The sequence below is a fragment of the Anabas testudineus genome, chromosome 19 (assembly GCF_900324465.2).
Source record: "Anabas testudineus chromosome 19, fAnaTes1.2, whole genome shotgun sequence".
NCBI lineage: Eukaryota > Metazoa > Chordata > Actinopteri > Anabantiformes > Anabantidae > Anabas > Anabas testudineus.
In genome coordinates this window covers 16,576,104-16,594,289 of record NC_046628.1, presented here as the reverse complement: position 1 = coordinate 16,594,289, position 18,186 = coordinate 16,576,104, and the positions used below count along the sequence as shown (strand labels likewise).

The following is an 18,186-nucleotide window of genomic DNA, read 5'->3' as shown; positions in this document are numbered from 1 at the left end:
AGATCTCACATAGAAAAACCTTTTATTATTTTATTAGTTGACTTTTATTGGGGAACTGTAATCAGTGCTTTTCAAGGCCTGCAGATAGCCTGTGATACTTATACTGCAATTATCAGTTTTATGCAGCATTAACAGCCATTAGCCCTTATTCCTCTATGTTTATTATCACATGTATGTTAAAACATGAGGCAGTGAAAGTTTGTGTGTGTGTAAGTTTATCAAATTCCATTTTGAAAATGTTAATTAAGGAAACTGTAGGTTTGTCCGGGAATGTGTAATAATTAGATTTTGCTATTGGTAGATGTAGAAAACATGGATGGACAACATTTTATCAAGGTAAACATCATTTTAAACTTTGTCAGCAATCAATATATATCAGGTTTTAGTGCTGCTGTATCCTAATAATAATAATAATAATCAATTTTGGCGACTAGCTAGAAAACACAGAATATTTAGTGAGATGTTTCCCTCAAAAGTTGGAGGAAACCAAAACAGAGCTAAAAGTCATATTTATATTCTTTATATTATTAAGAATTAATTTGCTAAATAAATTAAAATGCTAAATAAAGTCTGAACTGTTTGTTTTATATAATCTTTTAACGTGTGTGAATATAATTTAACATGTTGACAGCTTAACGCAGCTTATTTAAACAGAGAACAGAATATGTTGAGCTGTAAACATGTTTGTTGTGATCTACATAAAGTGTTAAACTGCAGCTGGAGGTGGAGGTTCTCTCAATAACTTCTAAAATAACTACACAGGAGCGCCTGCTTTTGGCTAATCCAGTAAATACAATACAAATAAAGATATTTCATTAAACTGATGCACAAATATTCTGTTAATCTGTAGTAATCCTGCTCAATTTAGCTGGCTAGCTATTATCTCAGTATGCATCATCATATTGTTGTCACTGATGATTCAGCTCATTCACTCAGTCGTCTCCAGTGTCAATTCTTTTCTGATCCATGCAGAAACAGTAGCTTATCTAACAGAGGTTTATCTAGCAGGAGAGTACGGCCTACTCCATACTGACCTTCACATTTCAGTGTCTTTGATGGCCTCTGGATCCTCTAGCGTATCCAGGCGTCTTTTGCAGGCGTCCAAGAGTTTCTTCCTGGGGCCCAAAGGGGATGTGAATGCTGCTGAGGTCCTGATCTGAACAAAGCAGCAGAGCCTCCAGGTCGATTTTCTCCTTCCTGAAGATCGGCATGAACTCACTCAGGCCTTGAGAGGCCAAGAAGGTCTCTAGGGGATTGTTCTCCGGCTCCAGGTCCTCGTCCAGCCCAACATCAGTCTCCTCCCAGGGTAACTCCTGCAGGTTTCTTTCTTGGAGACTCAAAGCGCTGCCAATACTGTCTTCATCAAAGCTGGGGGACCACTGAGGAAGCTGTCCGCTTAGACGGACATTAGGTGCTCGTCCCACGGGTTCACTCCCAGCTACGCTCACTTCATCCCGTGACCCGATCCCAAACATGCCTCCACTCATATAGTTCCTCCTGAAGACCATGGTGCCAAGTCCGGGTCGAGTGAACAGGGAGTCACGACCAGAGTCAGCGCTGATCTCTGAGTACGCGGCCTCGTGGAGGCCGGGGTCACTCATGGCACGGGACATAGTGTCGACGTCATCATCACTGTCTCTGGGGAACATGTCCCTTATGTTGAGGCGGGACTTTTCCTTGGAGGTGGTGTAGGTGCCCTGTTTGAGGAACATGACATCGTTGCCAAGCTGCAGGCCGGAGAGCGAGCGCACACTTTTCCTGCCGTCCTCGTAGATCTTGAACGTTCCATCGACCTGCTTCTTCTTCTCTAGTTTCTTCTGTATCTTGGCTTTTCCCTTGGCTGTGGAGTGCAGGGTGGCCTGAGAGCAAAGAACAGACATTAAGAACATTTAGTTTTTGTTCGTCCCCACCACAATCAGATCTGTCAAAAGCGGATTCAACAGGTTAGATATTTTTAAAAATCAGTAATTGGTGCATCTGTACCCAGAAGTTTAACTGAATCTTCACTTTTCACATTAGAACTAGAGTGAAACAGCAACCACCTGCGAGTATGGCATGTTGGAGGTGACCGTGTTAAACTTGCGGCTCAGTGTGCTGCTGCTGGTGTAGCTGGAAAAGCTTATAGCATCCAGGTTGTCTAAAGCCGCAGACTCCTTCATGAACTTCCTCTCCATGCGTTCTCGATGCTTCCTCTGGAGCTTTGCACACTCTCTGATGCGGTTCTCTGCGGCTCTGAACGCCCTGTCTTTGAGTTTGCTGACCAGTTTCGGGTTGAGGGTGATCTGCTTGGCAGCGATGGAGTCCAGGTAGCGAACACAGTCCATGTGGCCCTTGGTGGCAGCCATGTCCAGCGGAGTGTGGTAGTCATTGTCCAGACACCACACGTTGGCACCGAAAGCCACCAGGAAGGACAGGCAGTGGTGGTGGCCGTTGGCAGCTGCCAGGTGAAGCGGCGTGTTGCCCCAGATGTCACACTTGTCCGGGTCACCTCTGGAAGGCAGAAAAGGAAACAAAAAGCCATGATGGATCTTCGTATTACTGAATTCACTCACAGAGTGTCATTTAAAAAAAACACCATAGCATTGTGCTGCAGGTTTTAGATCATTTATTTCAAACTATGGTTTTTTTATTGAGGACGCCACTGACACACAGTGTGTCTCTCTCTTGCAGATTAGTTTCTATGAAAGGAAATTTGAAAGCTCCAGGATACAATGACATTTTACAGTGGCAAGAAAAAGTAAGTGAAGTGTAGTTTCCTGTGTTTCTGTATTACTTATGTCACATCCTGCAAACACAGTGGTGTGAGTTACTGATTGAGTCTTTAATTGAGTCTGAATATAAGATCATTTATTGTATTTTTAATTACAGCATTTTCCCATGTTAATGGGAAACAAAGACATTTTTACACAACACAACATAATGAGTGTCTCCCAACAGACCTTACAACCTTAGTACCTCAGTATTTACTATCAGACACTAATTATTCCTGTGATATCAGTAAGGCGCCAACCACAGTGCTGCACAAGCAATAACAGAAAGAACAAACACAGAACTGGACTTTGGGTTTTGGTTAAAAAGTTATTATAGTTCACTGAAACACACATTGATCTTTCCAATGCTGCATCCTGCAGTTTACAGTTTATGACATTCATTAGATAGAGTAGTGGTGATATCTGCCCTCCATCGCAGCTACGATACCTTGTACGTCGCTTTGGATAAAAGCGTCTTAAAGGTAAATGTGTAAATGTATATTTGTGTTTTGATTATACATCCGTGTTTTATGTGTCCCATACTTTCTGCAGTTGTAAATGTCAGAATGACATTAGAAGATGATTTCCCTGTACTTAATGAACCATCAGCAGCAGCTGTTTAGTCAGCTGCACAAATAGATGTTAATAAATTAATGATAAGTGGTTCTACAGTCCATCAGGGTGGTTCTTAACGTCCTGCAGCACAGTGGTAGAGAATAATGCAGTGGTCAAATAATCCAATTTGTACTTGAGTGTGATACTTCAAGACCATTTACCACAACCTGGCAACCCAAACACTGAACACTGAATTAACAAACATTAATAAGTGCATTAATTACAGCTTATGTTGTCCCCCCTCCCACATGACCGGGTCAGGGCTGAGACCTGATCAATAATTGAACGCTGCAGGTTAACAGAGGCAACTCTACATTATTTAACCTACAGACCAGCGGCCATTTTATTCACACACATGCTGTTACCACACATCAGAGGGCCGGGTCACCACCTTTATCAGCAGGAACCCTGATTTCAGTTCCTGTCCTGACTCTAGACAAACCACCAACTCTGTTGCTCTAGTTTCTGATCTGAGAAACAAAGCAGGTGATTTATTTTAGGTTCAGAGCTTCTATTCATTTCACCGTCATATCATATTCCAGAGGCGACAGTAAGAAATGTTTGATGGTCGTAACACAAAGGAGGAATCACACCTTCTGTCTCCTACAGTAACCTGACCGTGAGCAGCTCTGCCAGCAGCTGAGTCAGAGGCGATACAGCCGCCAGTCACCAACTAACAACACAAACAACCGGCTGTTTACCGGCAACTGGGACGTCTGAGTGAGCTAACCTGTTAGGAGGCCTCTAGTCTAAACATAAAGGTCCTATGTAGTAAATTTAACTGTTAATTGGCAGACGGTGCTAATTAATTAATTCATATTTAAATAACCACTCCACAGTTCACTATGTTGTCATTAAATCTCTTGTTTGGACTGAACATCTCCTAAAGATCTTTGGTTGTGTTCCCCCGGTCGAGGCAGATGGCCGCCCCCACCCTGAGCCTGGTTCTGCTGGAGGTTTCTTCCAGCTCTTCTGTTCTGTCTTAATCCTGTATTAGAAGTTTCTTTTTTTGTTAAATTTAAATAAGTTTTTCTAGTAAATCTTTTGATCTTACAGAGAAACAATGTTTTCAGTTTAGCTGAAATATATAAATATTGTTAAATCACATATTTGTGGTGAAATCTATCTACAGAACTCCTTCTTTTACCTTTTGCTGTGAACTCTGACCTGCAGCCTAGCTTTAGTCGCCTCTCTTTGCTTCATCTCCACGCTGAGCGGCGTCCTGTAGTTAGAAGACGACCTCTCCATCACCGTGACCTTTCCTGTGTCTGCAGCATCAAACTGAGCCGTCCTCCACTTCACTGCTCGCCTTATAAACCTGCCTCCAGCAGCATGATGTACTGTTCTCCACCCTCCTGTGAGTCTACCACCATAAAGAGCTTTGTCTGCTTCTTAAAACCTGGACAAAGGACTTCTCTGTTACTGATCTCACCAGAATATAAACTTACACCTAAACCTTTTTTATGATTATCTCAGCCTTCTCTTACTTCTACATCTCAGATTCAGGTGTGTGAGTGGAGACGATATTGTTTTTAGGCAGCGCGTGAGCTTACGATCAGTTTTTGTAAAGACGTGGGGCCTTTCCAGGAACTGATGGATATAAAAACGACTTCTTCAGTGTCTGAATCTGATTCACAGCATCAGCTGCTATGTAACGGATCTGTGAGATTACATATAGAGCTGTTCAAACAGTGTGTGTGTGTGTGTGTGTGTGTGTGTGTGTGTGTGTGTGTGCGCCCTGCTGTACGCGACCTTTCTCTGTAATTAGGCTGTTCAAATGTAAAACCCTCATCTCCAGTTGCCCTGATCTGGTTTTGACAGTTCGTACATTAATGAGCTGCAGGATGATGTTGATTCATATTTTAAAACTGTTTCATCATAAAACTTCCTCTAATAAAAAGACAACAGCACTGAACTGAACATCAGCTTTAAACTTTATTTTACAGTCACAGTTTGTGTTGATCTGCTGGATTCAGTAACTTTAGAAGAAGTTCTGAAGGACCGGTACTGGTCCCGGTACTGGTCCCGGTACTGGTCCCGGTACTGGTCCCGGTACTCACCCTCTCCCCACGATGAGCCGGAGCGCCTCCAGGTTGCCGTGGTACGCGGCCCACAGTGTCGGTGTCATCCCATCCTCATCCGGTGCGTTCAGCTCCTTCCGTGTCGCCTCCTTCAGCACGTCCAGGTACCCGTCCCGGGCCGCCCGGTGGTACCGGTCGTCCATGGCGGCGCCGCTCGGCTCAGTCTGAGCCCGGTTCCATGGAGGTTCTGGGGGTTTGTCCTCGGTCTTTAGGCGACTTGGAGTCCGGGACTCTGCAGAGCCAGGGGGCGGGGCCGACAGGCTGGTTGCTAGGAGATGAGGACGGGGCGGTGCTACGGTGGCGTTACGACACGCCCCTTTTAAAATAAAATAAAATAAAATAAAACCAACAGCAGAATAAAATAAAATAAAATAAAATAAAACCAACAGCAGAATAAAATAAAATAAAACCAACAGCAGAATAAAATAAAATAAAATAAAATAAACCAACAGCAGAATAGAATAAAATAAAATAAAATAAAATAAAATAAAACCAACAGCAGAATAAAATAAAATAAAACCAACAGCAGAATAAAATAAAATAAAATAAAATAAAACCAACAGCAGAATAAAATAAAATAAAACCAACAGCAGAATAAAATAAAATAAAATAAAATAAAACCAACAGCAGAATAGAATAAAATAAAATAAAACCAACAGCAGAATAGAATAAAATAAATAAAATAAAATAAACCAACAGCAGAATAGAATAAAATAAAATAAAATAAAACCAACAGCAGAATAGAATAAAATAAAATAAAATAAAATAAAACCAACAGCAGAATAGAATAAAATAAAATAAAACCAACAGCAGAATAGAATAAAATAAAATAAAATAAAATAAAACCAACAGCAGAATAGAATAAAATAAAATAAAACCAACAGCAGAATAGAATAAAATAAAATAAAATAAAATAAAACCAACAGCAGAATAGAATAAAATAAAATAAAACCAACAGCAGAATAGAATAAAATAAAATAAAATAAAATAAAACCAACAGCAGAATAGAATAAAATAAAATAAAATAAAATAAAACCAACAGCAGAATAGAATAAAATAAAACCAACAGCAGAATAGAATAAAATAAAATAAAATAAAATAAAACCAACAGCAGAATAGAATAAAATAAAATAAAATAAAATAAAACCAACAGCAGAATAAAATAAAATAAAACCAACAGCAGAATAAAATCGACTTTTTAAATACTTTACTCATTGTAATTCACTTCAGAGGTTTTATTTTAAGTTACTTTTATTCTGCTGAATTTTAGGAAAATGTATTTTCTACATTTACTGTACGAATGTAAAATTAGTTCACAATAATATTTCAAATTTATTTTTTACTAACTTAAACCTAAATTAATTCTTAAACTTAATTAAACGTAACCTTCATGATCAAATGCATCAAGTTTAATGTTTTAAAATATTAAGTTTAACTGGTAAAACTTTGTTTTGAGTGCTGAGTTTGTGTCTGTGTCTTTCACCTGTGGTTAATTCTGCACAGAGTTCAGTTTCCTAACATCTTTAAGCGACATAATGAGCCTCTAAGAGACAGATTTGTTGTTACTTGTTGGTATTTTTAGCCTTTTCTGATGGACAGAAAGATATTTTTCTTTGCAGTTTCACTCCATGCACAGTAACCGTGGACTTTAACTAACACACACTGTAACATCACCTACTGTGGACCATGATGGTGTCTCCTCCAATACCTGAGTGAGTCTTGTTGTCCCTCAAGGCCCCACCCACTGCTGATCACCTGTATTCAGGTGTGTTCAGCCAATTAGCAGCTGGAAGATACCATCTCAGAAGAGGGTGGAGGTTATCTTCCAGCTTCTGATTGACAGAACACACCTGATCCAGGTGATCAGCAGTGGGTATGGCAGTGATAGCTAGAAATCAAGTGGGTACTGATGCTTTCATTTAACAAACATCATTAGTGTCATTTGATGCAGCCTGAACCGTCCCCTGTGTTTCTGACTCATGTAGACCTACTAACATAACTGTGAATTCGTTTTTTAATGAAACTTTCTCACAAATGAAGCAGAACAGGAGCCTTAAATGATTTGAACATGTGACACTAATCAGTCTGAGTTTGTCCTGAATGCGATGCTGTCACAGTAAGTTTCACAGATCTGCTAACAGCTTTTTATATTCAAATGAAAGTCAGCTTGTTTTTGAAACATGTATGCAAACTTGAAACACACAGCGATGTGGTTTGCATCGAGAGGAAGTGGAGAACCATTTGTTGGGCATTTTTCACAGCTCGATTTAAAAAAGCCATTTCAGCAGGTTTGTTTGTTTTATGTCCTCAACATGTCCGTTACACTCGACTTGTGCTTATTTTCCAAAATGGACTTTGTAAAACAACATCAAACTTGGGGAGAAGTGATTAACTTAGTTTAACTATACTCTGACTTGATTACACTACTTACACATTTTCATAGTGACTCAAGTTGTTAAATTTCTTTTTTGCCACTTATTTATTTTCTGTGAACAGTTAATGTGAGAAGTTAACTTCTCACATGTCTCATAAACAAGAGAGAACAACATTTAAATACCTACAAATTCATCCTTGTCCCTAAACATTTGTTTAGGGCAGGTTCAGGTCGCCGCTGGATTCTCAGCTCACCTGTGAAAAATATTTGGCTACAGCTAAATGTTCTGAATCTGAATTTGTAAAACTACATTTGAATGTGTGAATTAGTCACAAGTACTGCCTAATGCTATTCATCAACTAATGTTCATGCAGGCTACCTCAGATTTTACCTGGCTAACACAGTAAAACTGCTTTGAAACATCAGTCATTACCTTAACGACACAGATAATGAACTCTTGAACAAAATTGTACAACATGACTGGTGGATTATAGAACTCAAACAGGTTTAATGACCCTCCTGATTGATTCCTGCATCGTGCATGGAAAGGTTTAGGTGGATTTTCAAATGCCACTTCTGATTTGCAGAAGGGGCTTCAACATGCATCTGAGGCTTTAACTAAAAGCAGGGACGCTATCAGCTGCAGCAGGTTATCAGATACAGTCGACCAATTAGCTGCTACTTGAGGCAGAGTAGTGATAAGAGAGAAGTTACACATTTATGAGTCAGTTCCTGCTGTTGGTGCAAACAGTGGCGCTATGTGGCAGGAAACCCAGCTGATAAACCCTTTACAGTGGAATAGTCCTTTACCTTCACTTTGGTAAAGTAAAACTAGGCAGGTTGATAAACGCTCCTGCTCAGGTTGTTTGGGGGCATGAGGCCAACTTTGTACCAGGTAAGAAAAAGGTCAACGTGAAACACGATACCTTCGTCTGAAAGGTGTGTCGTTATTGATGTACTGGACGTTGTTAATGTAGCCGCACCTTCAGCAGTGTACGAAGGCAGATCAAGAGGAAAACTGTGTTGAGCTGCAGCATGTCAAAAGAGGAAACTCTGGAAAGTGGACAGAAACCAGAAGAACGCGAAGATGAAGGGTTAAAGGCACTGAAACGCATCTTTAGGAGGAATCAAAAAAGGGAGTACCGAATGAGTCCAGATTCCGTAGCCACAGATCTGGACTCCTCCTGTGTGAAACTCAGTAACCCCAACAGTGATGGACCAGACAACAAGGACCAGGACCAGGACCAGGACCAGGAGATGGATCCAGTGGTGGTTTGGGTTCCCAGCAAAAAGCATCTGATCACAGGACTGCTGGGTCTGAACGTGTTCCTGCTGGGAATGGCTCTGGTGGCTGGACAGGCTTTCAACCCAGAGGGCTTGAAGCACGAGGAGCCTGAGGTGTTCATACTGCTGCTGATTGGAATCAGTTTGATCTGGATGCTGTGGTACCTGCTGTGGGCCAGGAACCAGCCCGGTATCTGCCCACATAAAGACCACCACGCCGGGGGAATCACTGTCATGTGTAGGTTCCTGTAAAATATTAAGATGACAAACTCTAAGATGATCTTTGATTTCATCTAACGTGACTTCTCTCCTGCTCTGTCCCAGTGGTCCTCCTGCTGTTTGCTGCTGTCAGCCTCCTGCTGTCCGTCTTCAGGATTGGTTATTTTGTCAGTATGAGACAGTGTCTTCCTGCTGTTGTGGTCACCTCTCCGTTCATAGAGGCTCCCTTTCTAGCTCTGCAGGTAACGATGTTTCTATTGTATTAACGAGAACAGTTTTCATGGAAAAAAAAACATTTGATTGCAGGAAAAAAGAAAATTAAGAGTTAAATTGTCAAAGGACAAATGCAAAACATATTTTAGCATAGAGCAGCAACAGTCTTACAGTGTTTAATTTCTGTTTTATTTGTTACTCACATTTGCTCTAATTGAACTGTTTCTCTTTTATAGACATATTTAATATGGGCTCATTCTAAAGACTGCATTCACAAACATAAGCTAATCACCAGGTACAGCACTCCATGTGTTTCACAGTCTCCATTTATTTTTGTCATTTTAAAGGATTCTTGTTATTTCCACATTCAGGTTTACGCTACATGTTACCTGTGTTTCTATTTGCATGCAGATTTGGCCTGATGGTCATCCTCTCTGCCGACCTGCTGCTGTGGCTCAATGCAGTGACTGACGACACCATTCATGAGGAGATGGAGCTGGAAAAAGAAGACAGGGCTGAATTTAGCAACACAACCTCATCTGAAACGGACATCTCTCCCTCCGCAGGTAGTTCATAGGAGGGAGCATATTCACAGAACAACTGAGTGGTCTTAAAATGTGGTTACATGTTCGTCTGAGTAACTTTAACAAGCAGCAGAACAATGTCACAGTTATTCTAAGAATATTTCTCCGTGTCGGCCTCCAGGTAATTCAACGTTGTGTAAGTGCAGTGCGAGTGCAGCCTGCCTCATCTTCAGGAAAGGTCTGGAGATTCTTTATCCCTTCAACATCGAGTACTACCTGATGGCAGGCTGCATGGTCTATGTGATGTGGAAGAACGTGGGCCGCAGGATGAGCCCCAGTCACGAGCATGTGACTCAGAAGGTGACCCTACGGATCGTCTACAAAGGTGGGATCATATACGGCCTCGTGTTTGGTGCACTGGTCCTCATCGCAGGAGTGACCATCTTCGTTCTCTATCAGGTCTGGGTCAGCCATCAGGACTTTCGCCTCACCGCCTTCCTCTTATTTTACGGTTACCATTTGGCTGTTATGCCTGTCATGTGTCTCTGCTCCATGGCTGGGATGCTGATCCACAAGCTGGAGAGGAGGGCACAAGAAGGGACACACAACCCCACTCGCAGCCTGGATGTGATCCTCCTTGTGGCCGCAGCAGTCGGCCAGCTCGCCCTCTCCTATTTCTCGCTGGTGGCAGCCCTGGCTGTGGGGACCCACGAGCTTCTGGGGGACCTGGACCTGTCCTTCTCCCTCCTAAGTCTGCTGGAGCTCATCCTTCAGAACATCTTCATCATCGAAGGCCTCAACAGGCACCCGAGTTTACTCGCCAAGAAGAAAGAGAAGCGGCGGAGCACCATCTTTAAGGTACCTGCGTCTCATTGGAGGTGGTGTTGAACAGGTTTGTTTGTTTAATGATGAACTAAACTGTCCCACAGCTTAAGAAAAATGAGTCAGATCAAGCACAGGAGAAGACTGATATTTCCCTGCTAGAGGCAAACACGTCAGCACCCCCTGCTGCTCAAGAGAATGAGGAGAAAAAGTCCTGGACCAAAAGAGCGATGCAAGAAATCTGTGCTTTCCTCATCCTTTGTAACATCATGGTAATGTTGTGTATGTGTGTTGGCTAATCTAAAAAGAAATGCATGTCTGTGATCTTGCGTAATAAATCCATGGTCCACCTTTATTTATTTTTCAGCTGTGGATCATCCCTGCTTTTGGAGTCCACCCCCAGTTTGAGAACGGCCTCGGGAAACAGTTTTTCGGTTTAACTGCTTGGTTCATCCTGGTGAATCTGGGCCAGCCGCTCGGCGTTTTCTACAGGATGCACTCTGTGGGAGCTTTAATGGAGCTGCTCATCTCTGCATGACACGGACCACAGGAGTGTTGATGTAGTAATAAACCCAGTATAAGACATATGATGCACTATTTTAAATTGTGTAGTTTATACATGATGCAGGAAACATTTCATGGTTTCAGACCTTCAAGTTTTACTGCCACAGAATAACAACCCGTAGACATTAATGTGCTTCTTGCTCTGCTACGACTGTTCTTTGTTTCCTGTTTAAGAGACTGAATCCTCTGATGCACAAAGGTCATAGTTTTCCCAGTGGTCTGCACTAAACTGAACCGCATCCAGCACCTGACTGTGATCCACAGAAAAAGTGGCAATAAAGCAATGTACAGAAATAAAAATCAATAAAAATACTTTTTCTGTAGAAAAATAAATCGATGCTAAAAAACAAAATTTGTTATTAGTTTCTCGATTATTCTCATGTTTTGCAAAACATTTTATAATTTTACCACCTTTACCTCACAGATATCAGAAAATGTGATCAGGGACATTAAAAAGAAACTGTCTTTTATCAATAAATCAATAACCATGTATTTTCTGAGCTTGATTATCTGTAAAGTATAATAGTAATAATTATAGCTATTGTAACAATGATGTTTGGAAAGCTGTGAACTCTTAGGAATATTCTGCATTAATGTGACTTGATTTTCACAGATGTCTGACGATAATGGAAAAAAAAACACATTAACTACATATTACTACACCACTGAACTCATCTGTTGCTGCTGCTGCACATCTGACCTGGACATTTCAGCTGAAGTGATCATGTCCATTTTCTTTAGTTTGTTTTCATTTTTTACAGATCAACTCTGGCCCTCTCTCATACTTTAAGTCTGATGTCTGGTTCTGTCAGACTGGAATATTCATGTGGTTATTTTATGTCTCGCTTTTGTCCACATTAGGTTTGTTGTCATTAAATGTCTGAGTCCAATAAAAATAAACATTGTGGAGAACAACAGTGATGCAAACTAGTAGAGAGATGAGGAAGCTTCTGTTCTAGTCAAACTGGGAGGACAATACAGGAATACTGATTTTAAGTAACTGAAACTTCACTCTAACAAATAGTTATTGTTTTTCCATGCGTGTGGTTCCCGTTTGTTAAATGTGCTCACGCACGACATGAACTCACGTCATTTACCATTTTAATGTCGACAAAGAGCGTCAAGGCCTCGTAATGTAGGCAAGCTGGGCCGAATCTGATCTGACACGTTCAAAAAAAAAAAAAGAAATGAACAGATTATTGTGTTAAAAATCAGATTAAAGTCACTTCTGAGAATTTTTGGCCTCTTCAGCAACAACGTGAGCGAATGCATTTTAAAAAGAGTGTGTTGTTGATGCCATTGTGTGGTGACTCTGAATGAGCTGGAGTCACACGTGTTTGCACTAATTCTAAAACCAATGCACCTCCTTTCCATCAGAAGGGGACTGTCAGTGTTGTTTTCTTGTTGTCATGCTGAAGCTGAAGGTTGTCTGTCCGGTTCAGCAACCTAAAGTTACCAGAGGCTAAGTTCATACATAGCAGGAGCTGAGTGCCAGACAGTGAACACTTGGAATATCTGGGGCTTCTCCTGGAAACGTAATCGGACGTCAGTCAGACGGAGATAAACTTTTACTGAAAGTAGACTTTGTTTTTGTTTTTTTGTTGATTTGATTTATCGATTTGTTTAATACTTTTGTATGATAATGGCAACACAAGAGAACGGGAAAGCCTCTATTTTAAATAAAATCTTTACTTTGTTATATTAAATGTAGGTAAACTAATCTTTATATTTTTGCCTTTTTAATCACATTTCAGGAGTCTGCTAAAATTTTAAGTAGTGCAGACAGCTCAGAGTTACAGTGTTTGTCTCATCATTTTAGCTCAGATACAAACCAAATACACTCAACTATACAAAATAGTGACAATTTCCCTGTGTTAGTAGTTAGTAAGTAATTTAAGGCATATGCATCAACATTTACTTTTTTGTGATTTCCATTTGTATTTGCCTGCAGTTTTAATGTTTAAGCATGAATTTGGATTTATTTGGAACATCAGTGCTGCATTAATGACAAATCAACATAAAAAATTCAAATCAGGACATTAAAGGTTTCCTGTATACACCTACTTATTCAGCTGCTGATGTTTTTCAGTGAACAGGAATTTGAGGCCACACCTACAGCAGGAGTGGAAAGACAGACAAAGAGGATTGTCACTGCTTTTTAGACACATGCCTTCACATGCTGAAGTCAACATTGAGTGCAGGTCTCTGACAGAAGCCTGTGGAACCTGAACAGAAACTAGACAAAGACGTTAAACTGACCGTTGAAGAAACTGAAGAGTGTCTTTAGTAGGGATAAAGTAGAAGATGAGCCGAGAACCCGGAGCCACAGAGCTGGACACCTTCTCTGAGACACCAAGAAGTCCTTCCAGTGATGAGCGAGACAATCAGATCCATCAAGGGGATCTGGATTCGATTTGGACCACCAGCAGACGGCCTCTGATATCCGGCCTGTTGGGTATGAACGTGTTCCTGCTGGGAGCGGCCTTGGTAACTGGACAGGCTTTCAACCCCAATGGCCTGAAGAAAGCGGAGCCCCAGATCTTCATAGTGCTGCTGATGGGAGGCAGTTTGATCTGGATGCTGTGGTACCTGCTGTGGGCCAGGAATCAGCCTGGAAACAGTCCACATACAGACCACCACGCCGGGGGAATCACTGTCATCGGTAGGTTCCTGTATAGTGTTGTAAACACAAAATATGAAGTAATATTTGTTATGGACAGTGTAATAACATGTACTTTGGGTCCTGTTCTGCCCCAGTTGGCCTCGTAATTTTCGCTGCAGTCAGTCTGTTGGTGTTCATCTTCAGGATTGGTTATTTGATGCATGTGAAAGACTGCACACCTGCCGCTCAGGTGATTTCTCCGTTCATTGAGGCTCCATTCCTAGCACTGCAGGTAATGAACTCAGTGAACAGGAACTGCTGATGAGGTAAAGCAAAGCTAAACAAACTGTAGGCGTAAAACGAATAGAGTGATAAAGTTACCTGATATGGAAACTGGTCATAAAAGACGCGATGAGAGTACTGTTGGGGGGGGGGGGGGTGTCATGATGATGTCATTTCAACATGACCGAACAAACGGTTTGTAGCATATAAAACTGTTCAGCCCTAAAGACTTGAATAACAACTTATTTTCTTTTACAGACATATTTATTGTGGGCTCATTCCAAAGACTGCATTCAAAAACATAAGCTAATCACCAGGTACAGCACTTTATCCATTCTATGTGTGACTTTATGGTAAAGCACAGTTGTTATTACAGATTGTATATGTGTGTATGTTTGCATGCAGGTCGGGGCTGATGGTGATCCTGTCTGCAGACCTGCTGCTGTGGCTCAATGCAGTGACTGAGGACACCATGCACGAGGAGATCGAGCTGGAAAAGGCAAAAAATGCGGCGTTAAACATCACAGCAGTAAATGAAGAGGGCAACTCTGATTTTGAAGGTGATAACTTTAATAAAACAACAACAGAGGTGTGTAACTCTGCTCATGACCATGATAATGACAGGGTGAACAGCTTTCCAACCTCACCCAAGGCAAAGAGGAAACTCATGGATCTGCTGAGACTTGTCTAGGGTCCGTCCAACCAGCTTGAACAGCAGTTCCATTGAAATGTAGTGGCCCAATCCGTAGTACACCTTTTATTCCTATTTATCACTAACAAAAAGTAATCTTGAGTCCTATTCCCACCCAAGCTAAGGCGTCGACAGGTGTCGAAACACAGGTCACACCCTTCACATCATATGAAGAAACAGGTGTGTTGAAATGTTTGTTTGGTTTATTTGCATCATTAAAAACCTTAAAAACACCAACCTATCAGTTATCTTCTGCTACCTCATGTTCACAAGCAACCAGGCTGCGCAGTAAACTAGCCAGCGTGGTAGCAGCGTGCCATGCTAATCACCGTCCTGCCAGAGCCAACAAACATATTCCATCTTGCTAATAAGCAAATTCAGCACTTACCAATCTCAACCATCGACATTGTCAAGATATCCTACAGGATCATGGGAATGATCCAAACATTAAAGTAAATCTTCTACATAATGACTTCAAACAGAGTGATCACAGAGTGATCCAGTCAGAGCCCACACCTTAACCCAACAGGTGGAGTAAGCAACAAACAGCTGTTAAAGCCTAGGGCTCACCTGTTCCATCATCACTGGGACTGTTGAATGCCGCTGTGTTAGTTAAAGACCAGGAGATTATCACTGCTTATGTGTCATAAACTTAAACACACTGCATTTGTCGATCATTTTAAGAGAAGAACACATTTTATTACAAATTCAGGTAAATCCAAAGATTTAACACACTTTGGTCTAAATCAGACCAGTTGTGTGAACTTACTGCAGAGGTCTTGAATAAATAGAAATTCTCAGTTGGGAACTTTGAGAAACATGGGTCGAGGTCGGCAGCCATCTGCCTCGACCGGTTGGTATGAGTAGAAAGAGGAGACTGAAAAGAACAGCAGGAAACAGAAAACAACAGCAAGCAGCAAAAACACTAGACAGGTTTTAATACTGATGTTTTCCTCCAGGTAATTCAACGACGTGTGGGTGCAGTGATAGTGCCACCTGCCTCGTCTTCAGAAAAGGCTTCGAGGTTCTTTATCCCTTCAACATCGAGTACTACCTGATGGCAGGCTGCATGGTTTATGTGATGTGGAAGAACGTGGCCCGAAGGGTGACTCCAGATCACCACCATGGTACTGACAAGGTTACCCTACGTATGATCTATGAAGGTGGGATATTCGGCCTTGTGTTTGGTGCCATGGTCCTCATCGCAGGAGTGACCATCTTGGTTCTCTATCAGGTCTGGGTCATCCGTGAGGAGCTTCGCCTCGTTGCCTTCTTCTTATTTTATGGCTACCACATAGCTGTCATGCCTCTCATGTCTCTTTGCTGCTTAGCTGGGATTGTGGTCCACATGCTGGAGAAGAGGGTACATCAAGATGGACACAATCCCACTCGTAAGTTGGATGTGGTCCTTCTGGTGGCCGCAGCTATTGGTCAGCTCGCCCTCTCCTACTTCTCTCTGGTGGCAGCTGCAGCTGGGACAGCTACTGAGCTTATGGGGAACCTCGACCTGTCCTACTCCCTCCTCACCTTGCTGGAGATCATTCTCCAGAACATTTTCATCATTGAAGGCCTCCATAGGCACCCGGAACAGCTCGCCAAGAACAAATTGAGGAAGCTATTAAAGGTACCTGCATTTCATTGGGATGTTTAATAAAGTGGCACAAAAGCTTTATGTAAATAATAAACTACTGTTCCCACAGTTTAGGAAAAAGCGTGTGCAAGAGGAGAAGGTAACAGAAGATACACTGCTTGATGGTAACATGACAGCACCCCCTGCTGTTCAAGAGAATCGAGAGAAAAAGTTGTGGTCCAAAAGAGCGATACAAGAAATCTGTGCTTTCCTCATCTTTTGTAATATCATGGTAATGTTGTGTCTGTTTGTTAGCTAATTTAAAAATGTATATGTTAACAGTATGTTTAACATTTGCTCCCTGTTTCTGCAGCTGTGGATCATCCCTGCTTTTGGGGTCCACCCCCAGTTTGAGAACGGTGTGGGAAAACAGTTTTTTGGCTTCACCGCTTGGTTTGTCATGGTGAATCTGGGCCAGCCGCTCAGCGTTTTCTACAGGATGCACTCTGTGGGAGCTTTGATGGAGCTGTACATCACTGAATAGCCAGCAGCAGTAGTCCAACATGAAATACGTGACTGCAGAGGTGGATAAAATGCACCTCAAATAACATAACATGTTGTGGCCATAAATATGTGGACACCCCTGTGCATCGCTGGTCTGCTGCTATGAGCCTCTCTCCATGGTTCAAGTCCCTGACTTCCACTGAAGGAAAGAATTAATGCGACACAGAGCAATATTTAACATTAGGGTAATTCCAGCTGAGCTGGGACACGGACTGAGACTTGAAACCTTACAAAAGATTACACATAAAAATATACCATTACAAGTTAAGGTTCTGCAGTAAATGAACAGTATTATCACCAAAATACACTTAACATATGAAATTAAACATTCTGAACATGAAGAAAATGTTTGTTTGACTTTATCTGACATTATTAGATTAATACACAGCCATTCATGGTTCGGCAGCATTTCATGATTACAGCTGCTCAAGGTAAAGCTGTTTTTTCCTTCTATGACTCCAGTATCTGGTCCAATAGTCACTGGATGAATATGAGTGTGATCATTACAGTTAGAACAGCCAGTTTTGTTGTACTGTACGATTCCTAAACCAGGCACTGCTATAAGTTAACAAAGAAAAAAGTACAGTATTTAAGTGTAATAAAATAAATACCTCTGTGTACTTTACTTGTGACTTTACCTACTTTACTGCTGACTGGGAGCAGATTCCGGCAGCTAGAATCTGGTGGGATTTCCACGTCCTTTTAAACACAAGCACATTGTGTCATATTTTATATAACATTTATATAATTACAGACAAGACATCCCGCTCCGAGTTTCAGTTTGAGATAATGTGTAGTTTCTTTTGAAGCCAGTTAAACCTCAGATTAAATTAATAATATATTAATTAAATGTCCCCTTTGGATCTTGTTTTGTATTTAAGGATTTGGTTTCTACTGTGTCTGCTCATCATGTTGTCTTCATGTGACATGCAACTTTTTAATTAATGTATTTACACATCGTCCATTTTTGTTTTGAAAATGACAAAATAAAAAAACGACTGTCACTGCTGCTTGTTGACTTAAAATAAAAC

General features: G+C 41.3%; 3 protein-coding genes across 4 annotated transcripts; 2 read left to right on the top strand and 1 right to left on the bottom strand.

Moving 5' to 3' along the window:
- Window positions 1–719: 719 nt before the first annotated feature.
- On the bottom strand, window positions 720–5,748 carry LOC113156479 (Usher syndrome type-1G protein homolog). The gene is made up of 3 exons (XM_026351650.2): window positions 5,426–5,748; window positions 2,043–2,490; window positions 720–1,859 (listed from the first exon to the last, which is right to left on the bottom strand). Exons 1-3 carry the CDS (start codon window positions 5,587–5,589, stop codon window positions 1,044–1,046), a joined length of 1,428 nt encoding a protein of 475 aa, XP_026207435.1. The 5' UTR covers window positions 5,590–5,748; the 3' UTR covers window positions 720–1,043.
- A 2,871-nt stretch (window positions 5,749–8,619) lies between these two features.
- On the top strand, window positions 8,620–11,709 carry LOC113156467 (proton channel OTOP3-like). The gene is made up of 8 exons (XM_026351632.1): window positions 8,620–8,715; window positions 8,813–9,342; window positions 9,429–9,565; window positions 9,773–9,831; window positions 9,948–10,102; window positions 10,242–10,918; window positions 10,990–11,154; window positions 11,250–11,709. The coding sequence occupies exons 2-8, from the start codon at window positions 8,856–8,858 to the stop codon at window positions 11,418–11,420; spliced, it is 1,851 nt and encodes a 616-aa protein (XP_026207417.1). The 5' UTR covers window positions 8,620–8,715; window positions 8,813–8,855; the 3' UTR covers window positions 11,421–11,709.
- A 1,897-nt stretch (window positions 11,710–13,606) lies between these two features.
- Window positions 13,607–17,158, top strand: LOC113156818 (proton channel OTOP3). Of its 2 annotated transcripts, none has more exons than XM_026352169.1 (7): window positions 13,607–14,108; window positions 14,204–14,298; window positions 14,589–14,647; window positions 14,736–14,890; window positions 15,981–16,645; window positions 16,722–16,883; window positions 16,965–17,158. In XM_026352169.1, the coding sequence occupies exons 1-7, from the start codon at window positions 13,751–13,753 to the stop codon at window positions 17,133–17,135; spliced, it is 1,665 nt and encodes a 554-aa protein (XP_026207954.1). In that variant the 5' UTR covers window positions 13,607–13,750; the 3' UTR covers window positions 17,136–17,158. The 2 variants fall into 2 exon arrangements, with proteins under 2 accessions (XP_026207954.1, XP_026207953.1); XM_026352168.1 differs by having other exon boundaries at window positions 14,204–14,340.
- Window positions 17,159–18,186: the final 1,028 nt, after the last annotated feature.

What these genes read in the sequence shown, in the direction of transcription:
- LOC113156467 (XM_026351632.1), top strand. Translation starts at nt 8,856, where the DNA reads ATGTCAAAAGAGGAAACTCTGGAAAGTGGACAGAAACCAGAAGAACGC. An exon ending in GGCGGAGCACCATCTTTAAG is followed by an intron (nt 10,919 to 10,989) that starts GTACCTGCGTCT and finishes ACTGTCCCACAG; the next exon opens with CTTAAGAAAAATGAGTCAGA. An exon ending in TCATCCTTTGTAACATCATG is followed by an intron (nt 11,155 to 11,249) that starts GTAATGTTGTGT and finishes TTTATTTTTCAG; the next exon opens with CTGTGGATCATCCCTGCTTT.
- LOC113156818 (XM_026352168.1), top strand. Translation starts at nt 13,751, where the DNA reads ATGAGCCGAGAACCCGGAGCCACAGAGCTGGACACCTTCTCTGAGACA. An exon ending in AAACATAAGCTAATCACCAG is followed by an intron (nt 14,648 to 14,735) that starts GTACAGCACTTT and finishes GTTTGCATGCAG; the next exon opens with GTCGGGGCTGATGGTGATCC. An exon ending in GGGCAACTCTGATTTTGAAG is followed by an intron (nt 14,891 to 15,980) that starts GTGATAACTTTA and finishes GTTTTCCTCCAG; the next exon opens with GTAATTCAACGACGTGTGGG.
- LOC113156479 (XM_026351650.2), bottom strand. Translation starts at nt 5,589, where the DNA reads ATGGACGACCGGTACCACCGGGCGGCCCGGGACGGGTACCTGGACGTG. An exon ending in CGGCTCATCGTGGGGAGAGG is followed by an intron (nt 2,491 to 5,425) that starts GTGAGTACCGGG and finishes TCTGCCTTCCAG; the next exon opens with AGGTGACCCGGACAAGTGTG. An exon ending in CCAACATGCCATACTCGCAG is followed by an intron (nt 1,860 to 2,042) that starts GTGGTTGCTGTT and finishes CTTTGCTCTCAG; the next exon opens with GCCACCCTGCACTCCACAGC.